The sequence below is a fragment of the Leuciscus leuciscus genome, assembly GCF_965113295.1.
Source record: "Leuciscus leuciscus genome assembly, chromosome: 13".
Taxonomy (NCBI): Eukaryota; Metazoa; Chordata; class Actinopteri; order Cypriniformes; family Leuciscidae; genus Leuciscus; species Leuciscus leuciscus.
The window spans coordinates 17568927-17593890 of NC_138737.1; the positions used below are offsets into that span (position 1 = coordinate 17568927).

Genomic DNA, 24964 nt, shown 5'->3' on the forward strand with positions numbered 1-24964 from the left:
TATTTTGTTGGTTCTATCAATTATTATATAAGTACTGTCCAATAATATTATTTTTATTATTGACATTTTTCTGATTTAGGCTGCTATTGGAAGCTTTCAAAGAATACTAAACTGTTACCCATATCTTATGTTTTGATGCTTTCTCAATCAAAGCATATATTAGAGCTTTAGTGTGAATGTTGTTTTGTTTTTAAACAAAAACAGTATGGATTTATAATGTGTGTGTGTGTGTGTGCAGGAATGTGTTGACAGAGATTGATGAGAACCTGGCCCTGAGAGCCCTCGTACAGGTTTTCACTGCCTGCTTCCTCCAGAGAGTGACTGGACAGAAACCGCAGGTACAAGCTGACTTCATGAATGTGAATGTGTCATTTCGCTGGCACTAGCAGCACCAAACCGAATCACAAAAAAAAGAAAGATTGTTTCCAAAAATACGAAATCCCACAGAGGCCATAAACAAAAGAAAACAACGCAGAGAAATAACAATGCATGGCCTCTGTGGAGTTTCATGTGATTGGCAGGTCTGTTTGGTGCCACTAGTGGCTCTCAAACGACACAAAAGAAATATTTCAAAGTTGGACTTGTTGTGATATCTGTGTGCATATATGATTTGTAGGATCGTCTACCACTCAAAGCCTTCTTCCCAAACGTGACGCCCAGTTTACTCTCTCCTTTACTGACAGCACCGTCAGGTACAGCATCACATACTACATCTGAGAAAGCTCTTTTGATGATATAGAGCATCAACAGTTTATAGCACATAGGGGGGAGGGGGTGGGGTACGCTGTGCCACTTTTTAAATTGGTTTCAAATAACCAACTTAAAAAGTGGCACATCGTTTACAGTTTACCCCTAATATAATGTATGTATAATGCTAAATAAAGCTTTAAAGGAGCTGTATGTAAGAAATGTATTTCAATTAATCATAAAATGGCCCTGATATGTCACTAGATATTAAGAAATCATGTTCATTTCAAATACTTATATCACTGACAACAGTAGTCCGGCCAGGATATTGTCATTTAAAAAGTGAAGTTGCAGCCCTCAACTGATGTTGATGTTGTCATCTTGTGTTTTGGCCTGAAGCACCACCCTCCACCTATCTACCAATCACGAAGTCCGTAGTGTTTCGGCACCGGGGTTGCCAGCTCTGCTCTAGTTACCACAGCTACGTAGCAGCCTACGTTCTTGCTGGATCCTGCACCCTATCTGGCAACCTCGAGTCAGGGGGAGGGAGAGGGGATACACCGCTCTACAGTAATTTGAAAGTGATTGCAGTACCAGTTTTGGCCACAATCTTACATACGGCTCCTTTAAGTAAAAAAAGCAAAAATAATATTTTCAAAATATCTCTTTAGGGGTAAACTGTAAGTTGTTATATATACATTTTTATTTATTTTTTAAATATGAAGAAAATAAAAATTTGTTTATACAGAACCAACAAAATGTGCAGCAAAAATGCTTTGAATGTGTTTTATTCACATTTTCTGAAAGAAATACAAATTTATTTAATAAGAAAAAAAAATTCCAGAACATCTGGCACACTTTACCCCACAGCTGTCATTTTGTGAAAAATACTTAATTAAAAATTGTATTATTATAAAGATTTTATATCACATGTATTACAAGAAAAAAAACAAAAGAAAAAAAAAACTTGTATACTAGACTAGAGGATTGTTCAATAAGACAAAATCCTTGTAAAAAGTTTTCATTTAAAAATAAATGGCTGATCCTTAACCTGAAAATCACCTGATTTTATGAATTGGACACACTACAGTTCAAAAGATAAAAGAAAAAAAAGAAAATGAATACTTTAATTTAGCAATGATGCAAAAAAAATGATTAAAAGTGACAGTAAAGTCATCATCATGTTACAAAGCATTGATATTTAAAATAAATGCTGTTCTTTGGAGCTTTCAATTCATCAAAGAATTTCCACAAAAATATTATGCAGCACAACTGTTTACAACACTGAATAATAATAATATTAATAATAATAATAATAATAATAAATATAGCTGCAAGCAGCAATTATCGGGGCCAAGCGCAAGCAGATGACAGGATATGCCAACATGGCTGAAAGTGTCAGACCAACGGCAACAATGAGCAATTAAAGACATTTAAAGGGTCATGAAACCCCCCTCTTTCAGCTCAAGTCTAGCTCACAATCTTTTTGAAAAATGCAACTTAATTGGGCGTGGTGGCTGTGAGAAGAAGGGAGGGGAGTGGGTGTGGTATGGCACGGCAGGGGAGAGGGGAGGGGAGGGGGGGAAACTGTCATCGCCAGTGGCCCATGCATGCATATCGACTGTCACTAAAAATCAGTGGTAAAACGTGAGGAAATGCTAGATTTTTTTAATAGCTGGCAAAGTTACAATCTAATGAAATACACGGACACCTTATTTTTGTCCTTTTCAAAAGTAACTGAATGCCCTGCTACATATTAGCCTACTACAGTAATCATAATTGTATTTAAAACATTTAAATGTACATGTATAATTATGTCATTATAAAATAAATATTTGTTTATATACACACTATAAATGCATATATTTGAAAGTAATACATTTTCCGCTTAAAAAAAAAAAAAAAAAACACCTTCCGGACATAGCCTATATCTACGCGCCCCCTAAACCCACATAATAAAGATGGACAGTGACATAGAAATTTGCACAAACTAAGCATACGTTCCATACAATTGAGGTATTATCGAAATATCTACATTTTAATAACGAGTGATTATTTAACAAAAGGCATAACGGTCAGGGTTACGTTTTAGACACACACACACACCTCTGAAGCGATAGAAAAGTCCTCGGGACCGCATCACTCGCAAGACGAAACCTGCATTGGTGTACAAGGCCGAAGTCCACCATTCTCCAGTTGAATGGTTGCTACACACACATAGTTTAGATGTGTCCGTGGTTGATGGCCGGAGTCTAGCCCTGGCAGAATCGCGGGGAAAGATGCACTGGAACTTTTGCACCACGAAAACAAACGCGCGTCCCATCATTGCCTCTCTCATCTACTACGCGATATCACAGTTTGACATGTCTGTCATTGGAAAGTTCCACGTGGTGTCATGAATAATTAAGAGAAAGTGTCTTCTCATTGGATAAGAAAACTCAGTACATGAATATTATACGAAAACGGTTTCGTCTATCGACACGAAATCCATAACTTTTGTCCTAGACTGGTTTGGTTCCGATCTGGCGAAAAACCTAGGACTAGTTTGCAAAAGTAGGTTTTGGACAAAATTGGACATAACTGAATATTTTGCGGCCCAAATCGAAATCGGTTTGTCCGTCTTGAGCCAACGATCGCAGTGATGTGCGACACTTGAGTCTAGGACAAACGGTCTAGGAGTTATGAGCGATTTAGTACTTTTGCACTAAATCTGTAGCTGTAGCGCAACGTAAAATTTGTTTGCGCGGTATTCGAGAACGGTTTGACGAATCAACACGAATTCCATAACTTTTTGTCGGCACGGTCTGGAGATGATCTGGTTCAATTTTCGTGAAAATCGGAGCAACGGCCTAGGAGGAGTTCGAAAAAGTATGTTTTTCAGAAAATTCTAAATGGCGGAAAACTTTCCATGACGGAAAATGACGTCATAGAGTGCCATCGAATCGTCTTGAGCTAGGGAATCAGAGGAAAATGGAAATTTGTTTCTAGCCCTTGTGGTTCAAAAGTTATTAGCATAAACATGAGTGCAACTTTGGACAGTTGGTGGCGCTAGAGGGAATGAGTTGGAGACTCCAAATTTGCTATGGTGACTGTTCAGACTGTCTTCTATCAGTGTGCCAAATTGCACAACTTTCCCGCAAGCGGTTCTATGGGCTGCCATAGAAGCCCAGTCGGAAGAAAAAGAAGAATTATTTTTGGTGCGCCAACAGATACAATAGGTGCCTACGCACATTCTGTGCTTGGCCCCTAATAATAAATGTTTCTTGAGCATCAAATCAGCATATTAAATTAATTTGACTGAATTTATTGAAGACTGGATTAATGACTGGTGAAAATTCAGCTTTGCCATTACTGGAATAAATTACATTTTATATGGACATTTTATATATTAAAATAGAAAACAGTCATTTTAAATTTTAATAATATTTTACAAAATTACTCTCTTTACTGAATTTTTGTATAAAATCAGCCTTGGTGCGCACAAGAGACTACTTTCAAAAACATTTTAAAAAAATCGTACTGATCCAAACTTTTAAACGGTAGAGCATATTTGTAGACCTTGATCAGCTTGTGATGACACAAAATTAATTTACTTCCCATATAAATTACTTTAATTTGCTTTAAATGGATTATTAACATGAAAACAAATCACTATTCTCACGTACCTGTCAGTCATAGGCATATATACGGTCATATGACAGAAATTGTGAATGTTTCCTAGAATAAGGGGAGACACAGCTACATAGTATAGTCTAATTATATCAGATCGCCAGCAAATTACAAGACACACCAAATCTCTTTCTTTTACTCATATACCACCCAAAACAATAACCTCATCAACCGACTGAACATGACTAAAATATCGGTTTTGTCTCAGTGAGTGGCTTGAGCTTTATTTGAATCCTTCATCCTAAACCTCCACCATCTGAAGTGTCCAAAAGCCTGGCCTTATCTCCCTCCCTCCATCAGAGCAGTCCCACACAAACAGGCTCCTTCCTCCTGTACCCACCCTGCCCGCTTCAGGCCGGTCCTCTGATATCTATCTCTGGCTCGGCTCCCAAAGGCCCAGGGTCTGCAGCGCCTCCTAAACTCCGGAGGATATCCTCACAATGCCACCTATTCTATATCCAGCACAACAGAAGAATAGCTGCAGGCCTCAGGTGTCTGCTCCGCCAGGGGCTCTTTTTTAGGATTATTTGTTTGCGCTGGTTCAGTTGTCAGTGTACATGGAATGATTGACATGAAGGGGGCCTTCGACTCTGAAAGGAGATTTGTGAATGCCAGAGCTTAGGTATTTACCTCATCTAGCTAAGGATAGGTCATTATTCTTGAATGTGGGACAGTTCATCCAAAAATGAAAATGTTTCCATTATTTACTCACCCTCTTGTTGTTCCAAACCTGACCTTTTCTTCTGCAGAACACAAAAGAATATATTTTGATGAATGTCTGCTTTTTTGTCCATAATGATAGTAAATATACAGTGCTGAATATGTTTTAAGGGGCTAAACACCCCAGGTAAACAGGGTAAACAGTTTAACTGAAGTATCACCATACTTCCCCAGTTGATTGATTACATTAAGAATTGCATTCATTCTTGTGTCCACAATTTTTTGTCAACATTTTCACAATTCGCTATGTTTTTAGGAAAAAAAAATTCATAAAAGTCAAGCAAATGATATATGAACAAACCCCTCTGTAAATCCTTCAGAATATAGATAAAACTGTTACTGTTTAATGAAGTGGAGATTTTTGGCTCAGAAATGCATTTTGAGAAATCGGACTTCAAAGATATTGTATTTAAAGGGGTCATATAATGCCATTTTTTTATTATTATTATGATTCTTTAGGGTCTAAATGAAAAGTTTGTAATACACTTTAATTAAAAATTCTGATTAGTATTGTAAGAAAACACTCATTTTACCTGGTCAAAAACAGCTGTTTTCAGCACGCCATTTAAGTGCATGTGTCTTTAAATGATAATGAGCTTTGCTCACCCCGCCCCTCTGTTCTGTGCAGACACAGTTTGTAATAACACAATAACCATAACGTGTTGTTCATTATAAACTTGGGATTATGAATTATATTGAGAACGTTCTACATAGAAAACATGATGTAATGTACCCTGAGTGTAAACCTTAGCCGCATTCATCGTGAAGCGTGTTAGCGATTTGCAAAGATTAATATAAAGGTTAATAAAACGTTACACTCACTTCTTCTGGAGGTGCAGCAGGAACACGAATAGTTGGTACCGATCCTTTTTTCAGGAGCAGCTTCTTAGCAAAACCAGCTTTATACTGACCCTCGTTTATAAAGCAGTCTGGTGAGAAATGATTTGCGCAAACATGAAAGCATTGACGTTGATCGTGGGGAATATTCCCTTTGAAAACAAAACTCAGCCACTGTGTCTTCAGCGGTTCGGGTTTAGGAACATCAAAATGATGCTGTGTTCCTTATTACACCCAAGAACAGAACACCACAATCGCTTAGACGCCATTCTGCTCCAGTGTATCAACAATGTCCGCACGGACTATGATGACAGCTCGCTCAGGGCGGGTCTGTGTTGAAACGCTGCTGTCAATCAACAATCGTGGGAGGGGCGTCCGACCGTGTGACGTCACACGGTCAGACGGCTCAATTTGAGACGGGGGAAACATATAAGGAGATTAAAAAAAGACCACTGGATGGATTTTTATCATTTTATGATGGTTGTGTACAGGCACTGCCAACACACATTTCAGTACAATCAACTTGTAAAAGTGGATGTACCATTATATGACCCCTTTAAAATCTGCAGATGCAAATAGATAAAGTGCAATAAAATAAACAAAGATTGGTCAAGAACATTTTAAAGGCCTATCGAAGGGTCGGTTGAAACTATTTGAACCGGAGGTTTATTATCAGTGGGTGAGTTAGGTATCCAGCTCAAAATCAGTTTCCAAAGTGTCTGATTTCTGCGTTTCTCATGTCACCCTCTTTCAGAGGTTCCCAGAGAAGCCTGGCGGGATCATCTGAGCTGGATCAGAAGTTTACTTCAGAGCGTGACAGAGAATGAGGAGGCGGGGGAAGATGTCAGGTGAGATGAGCTTCAAAACACTCTGCACTTCATTGCTCTCTTATCATCTGCCGTGCTGTTACTTGAGAGATTTCCCACGCAGTAATCCGGTATGTTTCTGGCCAGCTCAGGCTTGACACAGGAAGGGTGTTTGGACACAGATGACCGGATATTCAGTGATAGGTTTTCACTTTAAGTACATAGCTGCTCTTCACAAATGCTTGTCCTGGAAAAATACCCAAAAGGTCTATCCACACCAAGTGGAATGTCCTGAATGACTTTTAAAATGGGTTGCAGTACATTAACCCTTTGTGCTACATACATAACCACCCCTTTAAAATCCCATTTATAATATATGTGTATATGTAATATATGCACATAAGTATAAAATATGTTTTTCATTTAGCCAGACATACGGTCGATTTGTTTCATCCTTGATGCGAGTAGACCTATTGACGCCAATTCTTTTCACATTTGGTGCAAGTAACCCTATACTGTAAACACACATACACTACCGTTCAAAAGTTTTGGATCAATAAGGTTGAATATTTTTATTCAGCAAGGATGTATTAAATCAATCAAAAGTGTCAGTAAATCAGAAAGATTTCTATGTATAAAAAAAGCACAACTTTTCAACACTGATGGTAATAAGAAATGTTTTTTGAGCAGAAAATCTGCATATTAGAATGATTTCTGAAGGATCACATGACACTGAAGACTGGAGTAATGATGCTGAAAATTCAGCTTTTGTTTATCACAGGAATAAATTACATTTTAAATATATTCAAATCGACTTCTGTGAATATTTCTAAATGAAAAAGCAAATAAATTGTTGAATCAAAGTTTGAAATTCATTGAAATTGACAGATTAAAGTATATACAGTATATATATATATATATATATATATATATATATATATATAATCACTTTAAGCTATCCATTTCAATGTTCAATAAGAATTAATATTGTCTCTCTATCTCTCTTCATAACACATATGTAACAGTAAATAACTGTTATGTTCTTCCATTGTGTGTTTGGGTGGATGGTGATTTTCCAGGGCGTATGAGTCTGTCTTTGAAGCTTGGTTCCTGCTGGTGCAGTGTGGGTACTGGGTGGACACAGCTGTTGAGCTGCTTGTTCTGGCAGAGCCTGAGAACGCCGAACCGCTGCTGTGGCTCCTGACGTTCTTCCACCACCCCACCAACAGAGGGCACCAGAGGTCCCAACAAACCGTAAGAGATCTAATTATGGCGCTGAAGTCAGTCAACCTTACGTCACAAGTTAAAAACAGCAAAGTGAAGCAGACTGGAAAATTACTGATGGTTTCCTCCTCTTTGTTTTTAATCTCAGGCAGTGGCCAGAGAAGCCTGGACTCATCTAAGGATCCTGTTTCTCACTCGTCCTCCCCTTCCTAGTCACCTCAGTGCTGTGAAAGAGCTCCTGTCCTCCTCTCTTTCAACAAACCTCGTCTTGCATCTGTTTTCAAACTTTGCAATCTTTTCCCATGGACCTGTTAGCATTATCACTGAAATAACTGACAAGGTGAGGTCTTCACTGATTCAGTTTCAACACATTGTGAAATTACATTTACGTCCACAAATGCCAAGGGTTTACTCATGCGAACCCGGTGGCCTATTCAAGACTAGACGAGGGCTCTGCTCAGCCCAATTAAGTTGTCATCAGTGCCTTTATTGATCCTACGCTAGTTCGTGTGGTATGCAGAGAACAACAGAATAAAATAGGCTGTTGGGTTTACAACACATTTAAAATCAGAAGCGTTTCAGTCACACACACACACACACACACACACACACACACACACACACACACACACACACACACACACACACACACACACACACACACACACACACACACACACACACACACAACACACACACTTTAAAAACAAGTTTACCCCCAACTGCTTGAATGCTGAGAGTCGCTCTTTTATGGCAAGGTTAGGCCTCAAATTTGTTTACATACAGGGATAATTCATATTGATGATAATGATATTTTGAATATTCATGCAGGTGTTTCCCATACAACGACAGTTCATAGTGACCATGGGCTGTCAAACTCTGAATCTGACAAACAGAAGACAAAAAGAATCATAAAAGTAGTTAATCTGATTTGTGCTTTATATTCCAAGTCTTCTTAAATCATGTTTTTTTTTGTCATAATTTACTTTTTATCTTATAATTTCAATCTAATAACATTGTCATACTTTCAACTTTTTATGTCAGTTGTGACTACCGGTAATTAAAACAATTTGTCATAATTTTAAGTTTCAATGTCATAATTTTGACACATGCCAAAATTATGACTTTTTATCTTGCAGTTTTGAAGTTTTAGGCCATATTCCCTTTTTTAATCTCACAATTTTGACTTTTTAATCTCATAATTATGGCTTAGTATCTCATAATTTCAACTTCTTATGTCATAATTATGATTTACCTATGCATGTTTATTTCTCATGTGGTGGAACCTTTTCTGCTTCTGTCATATTGAAACGCTTTTTATAGAACGTTTTTTTATACAATTTCTATTTTTTATTTTATATATATATATATATATATATATATATATATATATATATATGTGAGTCTCAATCCCATCAAATCAGCACCGAACTAGTGAATGCACCTCTATTTTTTTTAGTTCCATTGAAAAATGAACAGCATATGGGCTTTGCAACATGAAAATAGATAATGATTAATACACAAACTTAATTTCTGTGGTCCGGTGGAAATTGTGAGGGCTAATTACCCAAATGTGTGTGTTTTTTGATGCTGGCAGGTGCTGACTGAGGCCGCTGTGAAGCGCAGGGCACTGTGGATCCTCGCTTGGATACGCTGCAGACTAAACAGTGCTGCCTCGCGGGACGACAGAGTTCATTCCAGGCTGAGGACGCTTCAGGACACCCTCCTCCAAACCTGAGAGACTCACATAAAAACTCCTAGCTTCGAGAGCTTTCTGAAACTATTTATTAGGACAAGGAATCCTGGCGTGGCTCAGTTACGCATCAAAATGCTGGGTGGGACGATATGGCATTTATAGAAGAGAAGCCCAGCTGCCGTTTTTAACTTTAAAAGCAGTGGGTGTTCTTCCCCTAAACCCAAGAGGGGCCTCCGCACTTGATGTATTGAGCCAAATAAAAGGAACACATTTATTTCTATCTGTGTGTTTGGATGACATCAAACGTGAATCTGAGAGAGTAAATTTCCACCGATGTGACTGCTGTCAGATCTGCGGTTGTATTTCGTGAGTGTTTGGACTCGGCGTCTTTGTTGTTTGACTGCGGAGCTCCGTCTAGCTAACACGCCGTTTGTCTTCGCTCACTGTCCTCCCACACACTCTTTTGACAGGAGAGCATGCCGGAGTCCTTCTCACCACATGATCGCTCACATCTGCGCGTGTGTGTGTGTGAATCCCAGGGAAGGGCCTCCTGAATAGTTTAGTCTCTGTACTTTACACTCTAGACTCCATCATCACTAGTGCTTCTCCGTGGGTCTCTGTCTCCCTGTAGGACCATTTCCTCTGAGCGTTTTTCCCTATTCAACCCTCTCAAGCACGTGTTGATCACTCAAAACGGGGTCATACTGAATTTAAACTATAAGAATATCACCAATGTCTTTCATTTGAAATGCTGTTAAATTAAAGTAGATAAATCGTCACATTTAATACTAGTATAACTGCAACCAGTTGAATATTCATTGAACAATTAAAAGGCTATTATATGAGACAAAGAAATGTCAAATCGGCAACAGAAACGTCCCTGAATGTGTGAAGTGTTGTAAAAACACTAACAGTGAGTATAAGGTGACATGTTTAGCATGTAAATATGCGTCATCTGCGCATATTTCTACCACAAACATTTTCTTCCTATCTGATCGGGACTCTGGGACTGGACAAAAACAAGCTGTACCTTGGTGACTACGTTCAGGTAGCCCAGCCTTCCAGTACTTCAGAATGACACACATTTGAGTACAGTATTTGTTTTTAATTCTTTCTGACAATACAAAAGTATGACATTTTGGCTTTATTTCATGTCTTCTAGCTTGAACATTGAATTGTTGCAATGATGGAAAACAATCGCCCTAATAATGACAGTGATTTGTTTTTTGTGCATATTCCATTTGTCATTTGTTGTGACAGAGGGATCCTGCTTGATTTCCCTGAGTTGAACATGTGACTGCCGACCAAACAGATCTGAAACCTGCAAAAGAGAAGAGCCAGAATCACTACAACATGAAACATTATGATTCATTCTCAGGACATCAGAAGTAATGTATCAAGGCAAGATACATTTATTTATATAACACATTTCATACAAAATGGTCATTCAAAGTGCTTTACATAAAAGGATTTTAAAGAATAAGGTAACACTTTAGTTTAGGGTCCAGTTCTCACTATTAACTAGTTGCTTATTAGCATACACATTACTGTTTATTAGAACTTATAAAGTAAAATGAATGCCTGCATGACCATATTCTACATCCCTTAATCCTACCCAATACCTGAATGTAACTACCTTACCAACTATTAATAAGCAGTAATTAGTTTATTGAGGCAAAAGTCGTAGTTAATATTGAGAATTGGACCCTAATCTAAAGTGTGACCAAACTTTCAAACAAAACCAAACTATCTTTTTTTTTTTACCATTTATAATAAACGTTCTACCTTTTCAGTAGTTTATTTTAAATGGGTTTAAAAAATACAAATATTCCATGTATTTCTCAATAAAAGAATGACTAAAATGCTATTTAAAATAGTTTTGGGGGAATGGCCCCAAATGGCATTTAAGTAATTTTACTATGTAGTATTTTGTCAGTAGTTTCAATTTTAGTTCACAATAACAACACTAATGCGTCTCCCAAGGTTGGCACAGTTAAAATGCAGTGAGATACATGTGTGTGGATAGTTGTCTGTGGACCAGACTCCTGTTCCTGCTGAACTGAGCCAGTGTTTCTACAGTACTGTAATCAGCTCAGTAGGCACGGGAGGCCAAGTCCATCTATCTCTCGCACACGCTCACATATGACTCACGCTGATGGAAGGATCAGATATGGGATAATACGCTTCAGCTGAAGGTGCTTAGCACTTCATTTCCCACAAAATATCTCCTAATGACATTTTAAATACGGCCCGTGCAACTAATTCCATTTTTACTAGCCTTGGATGGTAATGCATCTTTAAACACTTTCTAAATATAGTCATTTATGGCCAGCTTCTCCTCAGCTTCATATTTAACTCGTACATCTGTCATGACTTTAGAAGACGGCATGCTGGCCGCTGGCCGTCCCGCTAACTCAATCTGCTGAGGTCCTTTTAAGCACAACTTCCTGTCTCAATTGCTGTCTTTCATATTTCACCCATCAAAGCTAAAAGTGGAGCTGTTTTTACAGTCCAGAGATGCAGATGTTTTGGTCTGTGTGGCCGGGTCTTGCTCCATTCCTCCTGTCCACATTTCCCAGAATTCCTCTGGATTACATTTGGATTTTGTGGCCCAGCAGTAGGAGAGAGCAAAATCATTTTGTTTTTCGCATAGAAGTACATAGTGACTCTATAAGACGCTTGAGCCTATGGAGAAGAAAAAGGAGGAGGAGGAAGACAATAACTCCTGCTCCTCATCTCACTGTGGGCTCCATTAGCTCAGTCTGTTTCTCTTCAGCCCTCATTACAGCCATCTCCACCATCTCAGACTCAATCTTCATCTGTCATGCCAACCCGAGCGCTCTCGGCAAGAGTTTGTTATGCTCGTTTTGGAAGGGATCTCACAATCAGCTCATTACGAAGGCAACCGCGTCGTACTGCACTGCTACGATGAAGTTTTACTCCACAAACCCTCAAAGAGCATTTGCACAATGATATATGAATTCTCAGTCTGATGGGAGAGATCTGAAAAAACTGTATACTGGAAAATATCAGGTTATGAAAACCAGGTGTCAAAGTTTTTGGGGCTTTTGTTTTTTAGGCTTGTTAAGCCCAAAGTATACGCCGTTGTTTTTTACATGTACGCTAGCGTATGCGTACAGTTGAATGGGTAGCCTTTTAAAGTGTACTCCATTTGATAGCGTGCGCGAACATAGTCAACGTGTGCTCTAGAAAGTTTCATCTTTGTTTGTTGTTGCAGTCTCTGATATTTTGTTGTTGTTGTTGTTGTTCTGTCTTTCTAGTTAAATTTTTTACTGTGAAACAACGGCCCGGGCCAGTGCTGCCACCTTGTGGAACAACTGATTAGTGCAAAACAAATTCAATGCGTATATGCGATCTGCACGTACAAAGTACATGCGGTTACAAAAATCGTGTGGTGCGCGTACTATTCTGGTGACGAAATTTGCGTCAGTGAATTTGCGAAATTTATTGTTAGAATAAAACAGCATCTTTCTCCATTATCGACCATACTAAGTTAATTATGAAAACAGGAAGATCATTTGTTTTAACCTAATTCATTATATTATAGCCTGATTTGTTATGGAGTGCTCTTAAAAGTAGCTGGTGAAAGGCTTTGTACTGTTAGCATCACTGAACCAGCAGTGTTGTCATCATTAATAGGGATGATGAACAGGATGGTTGACTAGTCGCCACCAACTAATCACTAATGGCAAGTTTGACTTTTATGTCAATTTAGTTTATTATCTTTTAATACTTTAGCTGCAGTGCTTTAAGAGGATAAATTAAGAGATGCAACTTTGAGGAAAGAGCCTTAACGTAAAAGAGCCTAAAAGTCTGATAGTAGCATTACTGACCTCAAACTTTTCAACAGTAGGAGATTATTTGTTGATTTTCTGTCCCTAGCCATGATGTCATTTTCTTGAGCGATTAGCCACTTTCTCTAGGTGTTATAGGCTTTCTCAAGGCTTTCTCTAGGTGTTATAGACCTCATTGGTAAAGACTGCTGAGAAGAAAGTCTTCTAATACAAATTAAACTACAGACACCCTCCACCGACTTTCTCTCTTACAAGTTGTCTTCCGTTTCTCGTGAATGTATAATAATGACACTTTTAGCACTTCACATCTGCATTGGGATGAAGAAAAGAGGGAAAAAGCCGTTCCCTGAGGTCTCTCTCCGTCTGTCTGTCATCCTCTCATCAGGTGCAGAACTTAGCCACTGTGAACAAAGAGTTCAATCACTGTTCACCAATCAGCTAAGCTCTGCACCTGCTCTGAGAGTCTCTCCTCGACACTCGTTCACCCACGCCGTCGTTCCTCCTCTGCATTTTCTTGTCATCCTGTCGGAGGCCCACAGAGAAAAGCCACGTCGTCTTTTATTTCTGTTTTCTGGAGCTGCGTGAAGACGGTGCCTCTGGTTGCCATAGCAGCCGTCCGAGCGGCGGTTGTGTGGTAATCCCTGGCAATGTGATTTTTATCTTAAGTCACAAATCAGCACGCCAGGAACCCACACAGCCAGCAACATGAAAGGCAAAACCTGCAGATCCTCTTGCTCTCCTGCGATTGAGCACGCTTGGCTGGGCCGCCGATATGTCCCTCATTATCCCCATCAAGACGCATTTCACAGGCCTCCAACTTTCAGATTTCAGCCCGACACATTTCTCAGGAGTTCTCTTACACTTGTGGGATATTTTTACTGTTTCTGAAGTACACAGGCTGAGTCTTAAACAAGGCCTGCTTTTAACATCTAGAAATGAGGGAACATCTCTCTGGATGTTTTTTTGACATCAGCTTTCAAACGCAGCTGAAGATAGAAAATAACCAATGATGTGTACGAGTGTATATGATAAAGAGAATTTTTTTAAATTAAAATCCAGTTTAAAATATGTGACCCTGGACCACAAAAACAGTCACATGGGTCAATTTTTTGAAATTGAGTTTTATACATCATCTGAAAGCTGAATAAATAAGCCATTGATTTAGGATAGGACAATATTTGGCAGAGATACAACTATTTGAAAATCTGGAATCTGAGGGTGCAAAAACATTGAAACATTGAGAAAATCGCCTTTAAAGTTGTCCATTTATGTTCGCGATTGTGCTGCATTCACTCACAAAAATAAATGTTTTATATATTTACGGTTGTAAATTTACAAAATATCTTCATGGAACATGATCTTTACTTAATATCCTAATGATTTTTGGCATGAAAGAAAAATCGATAATTTTGACCGATACAATGTATTGTTGGCTATTTCCACAAATATACCCGTGCGACTTGTGACTGGTTTGGATTTTCACTATTTTCAGAAAAGTTTTTAAAGGTTTTGATTTTTTTTTATATTTTAGGGTTTCATTTTAATTTAAGTAATTTTGTTATGTGCTTTTGTCATTTTTATTCATTTTTTTATATTTCTATTTAGCTTTAGTTTATTTTTCAGTTTTAGTTTTAGCCATTTTAATACTTCAACTGCCCTGGTAATAAAAAGTTCAGATTATCTGATATCCTCTCTATGAAAATTTACAGTTATATGCATGTTGGTTGACTTTCAAATGTTAATAAGCAATGAAGTTTTATTCAAATATTAATAAAAGATTATGTCAAACTACTTAACTACTGTTTTCCTGTTATCATATCAGGACAGTTTTCTCACATTTTTTTATTTATATCCCATAAAAATATATTTTCATCATAGAAAAGTATTTTTTAATAAATGATTAGACGAGTGACACACCATTCACCCAAAAACGTATTTAAGCGCAGCACCCATTATTCAGGTCTAATAGCTTTTTGTTTAGCGTGCTTCAAAACAACAGGTGTAACCTGCTATCAGAGTTTAGCACATTTCAGGGCACGTCCGAGCAAGGCAGGCGCCCAGTGTGTGTACCGAAGATTTATTGACAGCGGCTAGACGCTGACCTCTGAAGACAAACAGAATCAAAATGCTGCATTAGCGATGCACAAATTGCAGAATGATCGTTTTGACCGGCGTGATTCATCCAAATCAAGTGACATAAACCACAACGTCTTGGAAAAGCTGCCCGTCTCCTCCGAGTCCTCAAACAAATAAAACTGTCTTGTCGGCAGATTAAAAGCACCACAGCTTCACCAAAAACTCTGGAGCGAGACGACTAATGGATTTATCTCAGGGCCCATAAGTTGTCTCTTTCCCATTGGCTGGGCAGCGGCCTGTGCTGCTCGGTTAAACAGAATAATACCTTAGCGTGATGTTGAGATAGGCGGCTTCAAAGCCAGACAATTACTCTTTCTTCCGTTCATGGTTACCACAATATATCAGTCCTTCACAGCTTTTAAGGAAGCAACAAATTATGTGGACCCAGGGAATCCCTCCCTTGTGGAGGCAGGAATTTCATGCAGTAAGGGCACAGGGATCCACCTCTTGTCTAAAGCCCTGGATAAAAAAGCTGCTGACCCGTTTCTTTTCTGGTGCTTGGGAATTGTTTGAGGAGCACATTCCGAATTCATCATAATACAAACAGATCTTGACAGGCTTCCTGGAAAAGTGCAGATGAGGCAGGCGGGAGCTTCTGGAAGAATGTGAATGTGGCGTTGGCCAGGACACTGGGAGTGGATCTTTAATAATGTTGGGAGTAAAAACAAAAGGGCTTTTTTTAGGACTTCTGCATCTGAAAGACTTTTTTTCAAAGCAGCTCTTACATAATATAAGATTTTTTCGTTAAACGCGTCCAAGTAATGGGACTCTGAGCCATTCAAATCTGTTGACGGTTCATGAGCTGATTGTGGAACCTTTTTTTCCAGAATGAGCTGAATTGACTTCAAACTACAGTCAGGGTCAAAGGGGACGTGACACTCTTACCTGATTTGTCTGAATTCAGAGGATCATTTCCTCCACAACGCTGCGTGCTGATTGGTCCATGTCATCTTTAATGAAGGATAGACAACGGCGTGCTAATGCTTGCTGCCGGGCATCTTCCTGGACCATCAACTCACCGTACAAATACACACCCATGGCCTAGTTAGTACACACAGACACACACACACTAAAATCAAGAAGTGTTCTTTATGAGGGAAAGAGATCTAAGCTCTGTTCCTAAACCTAGTGAGCTCCCTTACTGCCTACTACCTACACAGGCAGCTCCCTTCCAAGGCAGCATCTTGACTGAAATATCATAATATACATTTATAAGTACATATAAGTATATTTTATAAGCAATTTTCCATTTTATAGCTCAGTGCATTGTATTCTGGGATTGAAAAAATATGAGCATGCCTTAAAAGGCTGGCCATAAAGACAGCTCATTAAGTTTGGGAACAAAGCGCTAGAGAACCACTCATGTACCTGGTCATGGATCAGAAAGAGCTCAACGTCTCGGTATGCCGCTGTGTGTTTATGCTTGACCGCAAGTTCACACCAGCGATGTTTCACCTAATAAGAAAGAGACAGATAGAAAGTGATTAAACAAGATGAAAGCAGTCCAACAGCTCTGTAATAACACTGAGCTCACAGGACGTCACCATCTGTAAGAATCACACGCATATGGGGAAATCTGGGAAAGCGCATGACTCTGTGGTTTTGTTATCAGTGTGTTTTATGTTGAAGCAAGCGTGTGTCAGTGGAGGTGTGTGCTCTGTTTACGCTTGATGTTCTCTCTCTCTCTCTCTCTCTTTCGTGTATAAATGGAGGCTGTGTTAGCGCAGCAGAGCGGAGAGATCACAGACTGGCTCTGTCTCTCCCTCGTTCTCATTCCCGTTCTGGTTCTTTGCTGTCATTCAACTCTTTCCTCACAGTGAACTAACAACAGCAGCGCTGAGCACGGCCCAAAGCCTGACCTCATACACGCCAGGGGGATCTCATTACACATTTGTATCACTGGCACACTCATCAGTTTTTAGGAGTGACCGTATTTAAAGGAATGTTCCATTTTCAGTATGACATTGGCATAATGTGCACTCTTAAATATAAAGGGTCCAAAAAGTGTTTTTCACAGTGATGCCTTGGAAGATTCATTTTTGGTTCCCCAAAGAACCTTTCAGTGATCAGTTCTTAAAAGAACCATGACAGTGTGGTCATGTGTGAAGAATATTTGAATAGTCTAAAGAACCTTTTCCACTATAAAGAACCGTTTGTGTAATGGAAAGGTTCCATGAATGTTAAAGGTTCTTCATGGAAACATCAAATCCAATAAAGAACCCTTATTCTTAATAGTGTACCGCAAAAATAATAAGTGACTTGTTTTCTTGTTTAAAAAAAAAAAAGGGTTACAGTAGCCTGGTTTCCATTACAGATTTGCGCAAAATTTTTTGCGATATTTTCTAAGATGTCAATAAAAACCATTAACCGATGTTATGCGACCTAAAACATTTTTTTTTTCCTCTCACGATAAGTCATTCCAAACATGGCAACGGATAAATTGTGGCATTTCTTTATTCTTGAATAAAGTTTAATAAAGAGCTGTCTCGTCTTCGTGTCCAAACATACCGTGCCGTCTTTAAAGAACTTTTGACTTTAACGTTATGCCAGGTGACCTGTAAATGCGAACAAACTTTCCATTGCAGTTTTGCAAAGTATTCCTTTTTTGGATTGCCTGAAAAATCACCTCATGTGAGCATAAAAACTTTTTAGTTTTTGCAAAATTGACGTGTTTTCATTGGCTGTTTTTTCCATTCGCAATTTCAATTTGCGCAATTTGAAGGGTGATGGAAACGAAGCTAGTGAGGCACTTACAATGTGAATGATTCAAATTTTTGTACTTTATAAAACAGAAATCTGAACCGTATAATTTTATAAAAGCACTTAAATTAATTATATTAAAATGCATCAAGTTGTTTAAATCATGAATTTTTAGTCGTTTGAGGGTTTTTTTAACAAAAAAAAGGTAAAGTGATTTCTTTCACACATGTTTATGCATTTGGCAGAAGCTTTTACTTAAAGTTAACACGGTTGCGTTGTGTGTCTAAACTATTGAGTACTTTAAAGTTTATGCATTGGCCCCATTCACTTCCATTGTAACTCCTGACTGTAAGCCAGATTTGAGGAGAGATGAGTTGAATTATAATTTTTTTTTTTTTTTGGTACCTAACATTATGCCTCAAATGCTTTCAATTTTGCTTAAGTGAATCTGCTGATTCAGAGGATGGACATGAAAGTTCTGCATCATAATAAGCATGTTAGTGATCTTAGGCAAAGTCTTTCGCTCCCCCACACGCAGCAGGGGTTTAATTGAAGCTGAATAGCCGGGAGTTTTCGGGGCCTGAAGGTGGCAGGCAGTTTAATGATTAATGAAGTTAGATTGTGTGAGTGTGTGTACAAGTGTGTGAGAATGTTTGCTTTAAAACGAGGTGTGAAGTGACTCAGGAAAACAACAGGAAGCAGCGGCACTGCAAAGAGCCTTCCGGTCACAAATCACCGTCTATTTAAGCAACATGTTCAAATGTCACAGTGCAATTACGAGGAATGAGGTTTCCGCAGTCTCCTCTGTCTTCACCTGCCTGCAAACGTTATCATTTCAGCTGATCGCTGTTGTGTTTCTTGTTTTGTTCTTTCTCTTTCATGTGTCAGATGTTGTGTCATGCATTTTTTTTGATCAAATGTTGTTCATGAAAAAGTTTGCACAGACATGATTTCAGTATCCACTGTTCAGTCAGTTTCACAAAATTAACACTTTTACTAAATTTACACTCGCCAAGTGCTATATGCACATAACAAAGGTGCTTTAGCGAGAAGATAAAAAATATATGAAATCTATGGCAGCACATTTATAGATCAGAAATCTATGTGGCAACTTATTCCCGGTTGGTAAGCCAGCAAATTGAATTAATGAGGAACAAAATGTTTGTGACTGGTAAAATTAGTTTTCACCAATTGACTGGCCTGATTTATGATGATGCGAGTGGCTTGTGCTCTTTGAATCAAATATGGAAAAGCAACCAAGCATCCATAGGAAGAAAATTAAATAAAAATGAATCAAATATTGGGAAAGTTAGAATGTGTTAAATTATAATCCTATATTTTGCACTGTATGCTGTCTATTTTTTTAATGTATAGCTATCATGGACTTTTTAAAAATAAAATGTAATTTTCAATGAAATAAACTACATAAAATAGATGTAATGTCAGATGTAAAATATGTTTAGATTTTTTTTTGCTTTTGGTTTTGATGTGAAAGTGTACAGTAGGTCTTGGGGCGCACAACACATTTCAGAAGATAAATGAAATCAATATATATAACATTTGTTTTCTTTGGCACAATTTTTTTGCTATTTAGCTATTTTTAAGTGAAAATGTTGGCAGGCAAGTTCAAAATTTGAACTGTTGGCTGGGCATTGTTAACTTGTGAAAGACTTGCGAAACACACACTCACACACATACTTGTATATGTGTTTTACGGGGACTCTCCGTAAAGGTTTTTGTACAGAAAACTTTCTGCATTTTTTGAATTTTGAAAAACACAGGACACAGGAAGTCTCTCATAAACCATGTTTATGTTGTAATACCCATGTCATTAAAGACATTTGTGTCCTCATAATAAACCACATATACGAGAACACACACACACAAAAGAGAATATCAAATTGCTTTCCCGTCAGGGTCACAGAACACTCGTAGCCCACAGAAGCCACAGTGACAACAGCCACATACTAGAGAAAACACACATCAGTAATTAGCAGTAAGGCAAATACCTTAGATAAACACACAGAATAACACATCTGTCTAGACACAAACAGCAAGCAAACCTGTGTGTATGGGATAAAGGTTCCTCTCGCCTGGGGTGTGGTAACAGTTAATGATAACAATGACCTAAACTCCCACAACAGGAAGACATTTTGTTCAGTCAGACAGCCTGACCTACATTAACCTAACCTAAGGACACTTGAAGAATCCAATAAACTTAATACGCACGCAGCATTAGGTATCTCACTCATTAAAACTGATGGGAATAGGAAGGGTTTAAGAGGTATTGGTGAATGTGAGAGAAAAATTGCTTAAATGATGATCTGTTGGCTTAAAGGGATAGTTCATCCAATTACTTACATTTCAGACTATTTCTTGCATGAAGCTTTACGTCTAGCATATGAACAGTATGGACTACTGGGTGGACGTTTTTAGGTAATACATTTAAATGTATTTAACTTAAATACAAATTTAATTTATATTAAATAATATACATTGAATTGAATTATATAGATTTATATATACACTAAATTGAACTTAAAAATACATATTTAATTTATATTAAATAATATACATTCAATTTAATTTTATACATTTATACATACACAAACGTTCAAATGTTTGGGTTCGGTAAGATTTTTTTTAAATGATTAGTTAATTTATACTTTTCTGCAAAGATGTATTAAATTGTTCAAAAGTGACAGTAAAGACACTTTACAAAAGATTTCTATTTCAAATAAATGCTGTTCTTTTGAACTTTCTATTAATCAAAGAATCCTGGAAAAAAAAATCATCCTGTTTCCATAAAAACATTTGGTTTTAAACATTGGTAATAACTTAATTATCAAATCAGCATGTTAGAATGATTTCTGAAGGATCATGTGCGACTGAAAACTGGAGTAATGATGCTAAAAATACAGCTTTGCCATCACAGGAATAACATATTCCTACATATTTTTAAATATTTAAATAGAAAACAGTTATTTTAAATTCTAATAATATTTCACAGTATTACTGTTTTTACTGTATTTTTGATCAAATAAATGCAGCCTTGGTGAGAATAACCAAAAACACTGAAAGATCTTACCAACCCCAAACATTTGAACAGCTGTGTACAGTATATATTTAATTATAGATATTTGTCATCTTAGAGCCAGTGGCCTCGTGGGATAGCAAAGTGTTGACTAGCTGCGCACTTCAGAACTTCAACAGATGCGGTACATCATCCAGGTATCAGTTGTTCTGCTGCTTTTTGCATTTTGTGTAGCAGGGAAGTATGAATAAATTACTGCAGAAATGATACGTAAAAGAGCGACCCGGACATTCTGTAAGATATCACTTTTTGTGTAGAACATAATCGTAGGAATTTCAGGGTGAGTAGATGATAATATTCATCCATTTGTGGGTGCACTGTTCCTTTAAAGTGAGGTCAGTATGTCTGATCACTATTGGCTGACCTCTGTGTGTCCACAGCGGACTAAAGTAACATGCCATGAGCATCAGTGATTACACTGCATCTGTGGGAGCGTTTCTGTGTGCATGTACACGTTTGCTTGCAGTAATAAATTGTGGAATGTCCCGTGTAATTACTGCGTCTCTCGAGGGAGAGAGAGAGAGAGAGAGAGAGAGAGAGAGAGAGAGAGGGAGGGAGAGAGAGAGAGAGAGAGAGAGAGAGAGAGAGAGAGAGAGAGAGAGAGAGAGAGAGAGAGAGAGAGAGAGAGACACACACACACTGCAGCTGTCCTGCCTCAGGGGTCTCCCCAGGAATGCAGCTCAACTCTGATCCCCTCTGCAGCTGCCGGACCGGGTCTAAACGGGGCACAGAGGAGGGCACAGCGACACACATGCACGTAAACCCATAACCATGCATACTCAAGCTTATTCCCAAACGGTCACATGCACACCAATACGTGCCTTTTAAAACGAGCAGGTTAAGCCATGTTGGACACATGGTGACATTATGTACTGAGATTGCTATAAAGATATGCCAGCCTTTCAAGAACTTCCTGATACAGCAGATGGCGGGACTACAGAGGCTCCATCATAACCAGACAAAAGCCTCAGGTCATTTATCACCAGTGATGCAATATTTCATAATACGTCAAGAGCGCAACCTTTAAATGACGTGGGTCACGTCACCCTGGGAAGAGATCATCCAGAAGTCCCTGTTTGATCTGTGAGTTTAATTACTGTGCGTTTTAAGTTATTTGGTTAATGATGATTGGGCTTTCTTGTAGTTTTAACGTAGTGAAACGTGTTACAGTCATTGGGTCTCATTCATTAATTATTGAGTACAGAAAATGCAGTTCCCACGCAAAATTTCCCAGGTGCATACACACATTATTCTCATTCTGATGTTGAGGAAAAAGGATTATTCTAAAAAGAAAGCACGCCCCCACAGTGAACATAATACATGCTCAAATCACCATTTAACAGCCTTTCTGCGCCTGTACAGGTGCAAACGCATCCTTGCGCTCTCTAAAGAGGAGCTCTCATATACGAAAAGCAAGATATTTGAGTAAAACCAAGTGTGCCGTTTTCAGAGTCACTTGTAATTACTTGTTCACAAACATGGTTTCCAAAAATGTAACACAGGCTCATTGGAAAAACGAACCTCTACCTAAAGTACATTTTTGCAAAACGCAATGTAAGTAGACGATAATAATACATGTTTCTTGAGCACCAAATCAGCATATTAGAATGATTTCTGAATAATCATGTGACACTGAAGACTGGAGTAATAATGCTGAAAATTCAACTTTGCATCACAGAAAACAATTATTTTTAATTGTAATACTATTTCACAATATTACTGTTTTAACTATATTTTGATCAAATAAATGCAGTCTTAAGCATGTGAGACTTCTTTCAAAAATATTTTAAAAATCTTACCGACCCCAAACTTTTCAATGGTTTGAATGGTATATATTTAATTGGAAGATATTTTTCCTCAACTTTTATGCACAACCAGATTAAGCTATAATACACATACCATACAATAAGTAATAATTATTGTATGTTATTTATTTTATGGGGTTACTAGTTATCAGATTTTTTGGTCACACTTTAATTTAGGGTCCAATTCACTATTAGTTAGTTAAATCACTATTAACTAACTATTAACTACAACTTTTACCTCAATAAACTCCTAATTTACTGCTTTTTTAATGGTTAGTAAGGTAGTTGTTAAGTTTATTGGGTAGGATTTTAGGTTGGACCCTAAACTAAAGTGTTACCGATTTTTTATAATAAAAATATTAATAAAAATAAATATATTTTTTGGCTTAACAACATTCCAGGTTTCTAAAGCCAACCATTTTATCCTTAATTTAAGTGCAAACCTACTGATGAATCATGATTTCTATGTAAAAATGTTCACACCGAGGTTTTAAATATTTGAGTATGTGCGGTAAATGAAAAAGATTCTTGTTTTATGCCGTCACTGTTTCATGCTTTTTGGATTCCAATAAAATGCTTTTCAAATGGAACGGGTGTCATCTAACCTCTCATCAAGCAGCCCATGTTGTGTTTCATGTGATTTTTTTTCTAGGAACACACATACTATTACAGAGCACATCTAGAAAACTTCTGATATGCCTTTTATCAATCGCTCTCTTCCTGGCCGGTTGTCCGTGTGAACTTTGTGACCGGGTTTTGAGAGTAGCTGTGATACAATGCGTTCTGTGTGCCTGACCAACAGATGGTATTCGCACTCACGCGCAATATACACACGCACACGAGTCCTCACATGAAACAGCATACCACAACGCTTAGTCCTCTTGCTTTTGCCTGTGCTCGCACGAAATACACGGCACACATCACACACCGAGGACTGAGAGGTGCTATTCTCTCCTGATTGGCATGCCTAATCTAAGCGGAATCCATCCCAAATACTGTTCAAACACCTCAGAAACTCCTACGCAGGGTTCTGAAGTACGATATTGTGTAATGGAATGGAGGCTGTACTGAAGGCGGATTAACTTAAACCGCGTCCTAAATTTGACCCTCTAGTATTCTTCTAAATGAATCATAGTTTCCTTATTCCTTTATAATTCAAGTACAAACAAAATATCTTCCAACACACACACACATGCGCATGTTGGGTTTTCATATTTTAAGGGGACTTTCCGCAGACATAATGACTTGGTAACACTTTAGTTTAGGGTCCAATTCTCACTATGATCTAGTTGCTTATTAGCATGCCTATTACTAGGATATTGGCTGTTTATTACTTATAAAGCACATTTTAATGCCTTATTCTGCATGACCATATTCTACATCTCTTAATCCTACTCAATATCTAAACTTAACAATTCCCTTATAAACCATTAATAAGCAGTAATTAGGATTTTATTGAGGCAAAAGTCGTAGTTATTGAGAATTGGACCCTAATCTAAAGTGTGACCAATGGCTTTTATACTGTACAAACTATATATTCTAGCCCCTAACCCTAACCCTACCCATCACAGAAAACTTTCTGCATTTTTACATTTTCAAAAACTTCGTTTTGTATGATTTATAAGCTGTTTTCCTCATGGTTGTTAGGTACTGACTGATTGTGAGGGCATTGCTAGGTGGTTCCTTACTAAATGTGTGCAAAACTGCCAGAATGATATAGGGCCCTATTTTAACGATCTAAGTGCATGGTCTAAAGCGCAGGGCGCAAGTTCACT

The 24964-nt window shown here is 38.0% G+C and overlaps 2 protein-coding genes and 1 long non-coding RNA gene across 5 annotated transcripts in view; 2 read left to right on the top strand and 1 right to left on the bottom strand.

The window, feature by feature from the left end:
* fancc (FA complementation group C) overlaps window positions 1-10641 on the top strand; it is a 29485-nt gene extending 18844 nt beyond the window's left edge. Inside the window, exons 10-15 of one of the 2 annotated variants that reach the window (XM_082188250.1) lie at window positions 239-338; window positions 617-692; window positions 6668-6761; window positions 7799-7973; window positions 8092-8283; window positions 9541-10641. In XM_082188250.1, the coding sequence (XP_082044376.1) occupies window positions 239-338; window positions 617-692; window positions 6668-6761; window positions 7799-7973; window positions 8092-8283; window positions 9541-9681 (778 nt within the window). In that variant the 3' untranslated portion in view covers window positions 9682-10641. Of the gene's footprint in view, window positions 1-238; window positions 339-616; window positions 693-6667; window positions 6762-7798; window positions 7974-8091; window positions 8540-9540 lie in introns of those variants that run through there. The other variant, XM_082188249.1, reaches the window with a different exon arrangement.
* An 82-nt stretch (window positions 10642-10723) lies between these two features.
* aopep (aminopeptidase O (putative)) overlaps window positions 10724-24964 on the bottom strand; it is an 84558-nt gene continuing 70317 nt past the window's right edge. For both annotated transcript variants that reach the window (XM_082188248.1, XM_082188247.1), the window contains 3 exons: window positions 16959-17045; window positions 16476-16631; window positions 10724-10960 (listed from right to left, as the gene is read on the bottom strand). In XM_082188248.1, the coding sequence (XP_082044374.1) occupies window positions 16491-16631; window positions 16959-17045 (228 nt within the window). In that variant the 3' untranslated portion in view covers window positions 10724-10960; window positions 16476-16490. The remainder of the gene's footprint in view (window positions 10961-16475; window positions 16632-16958; window positions 17046-24964) is intronic.
* Window positions 17052-23166, top strand: LOC309512588. The gene is made up of 2 exons (XR_014211093.1): window positions 17052-17883; window positions 17938-23166. It is a non-coding gene; the product is annotated as an uncharacterized lncRNA (long non-coding RNA).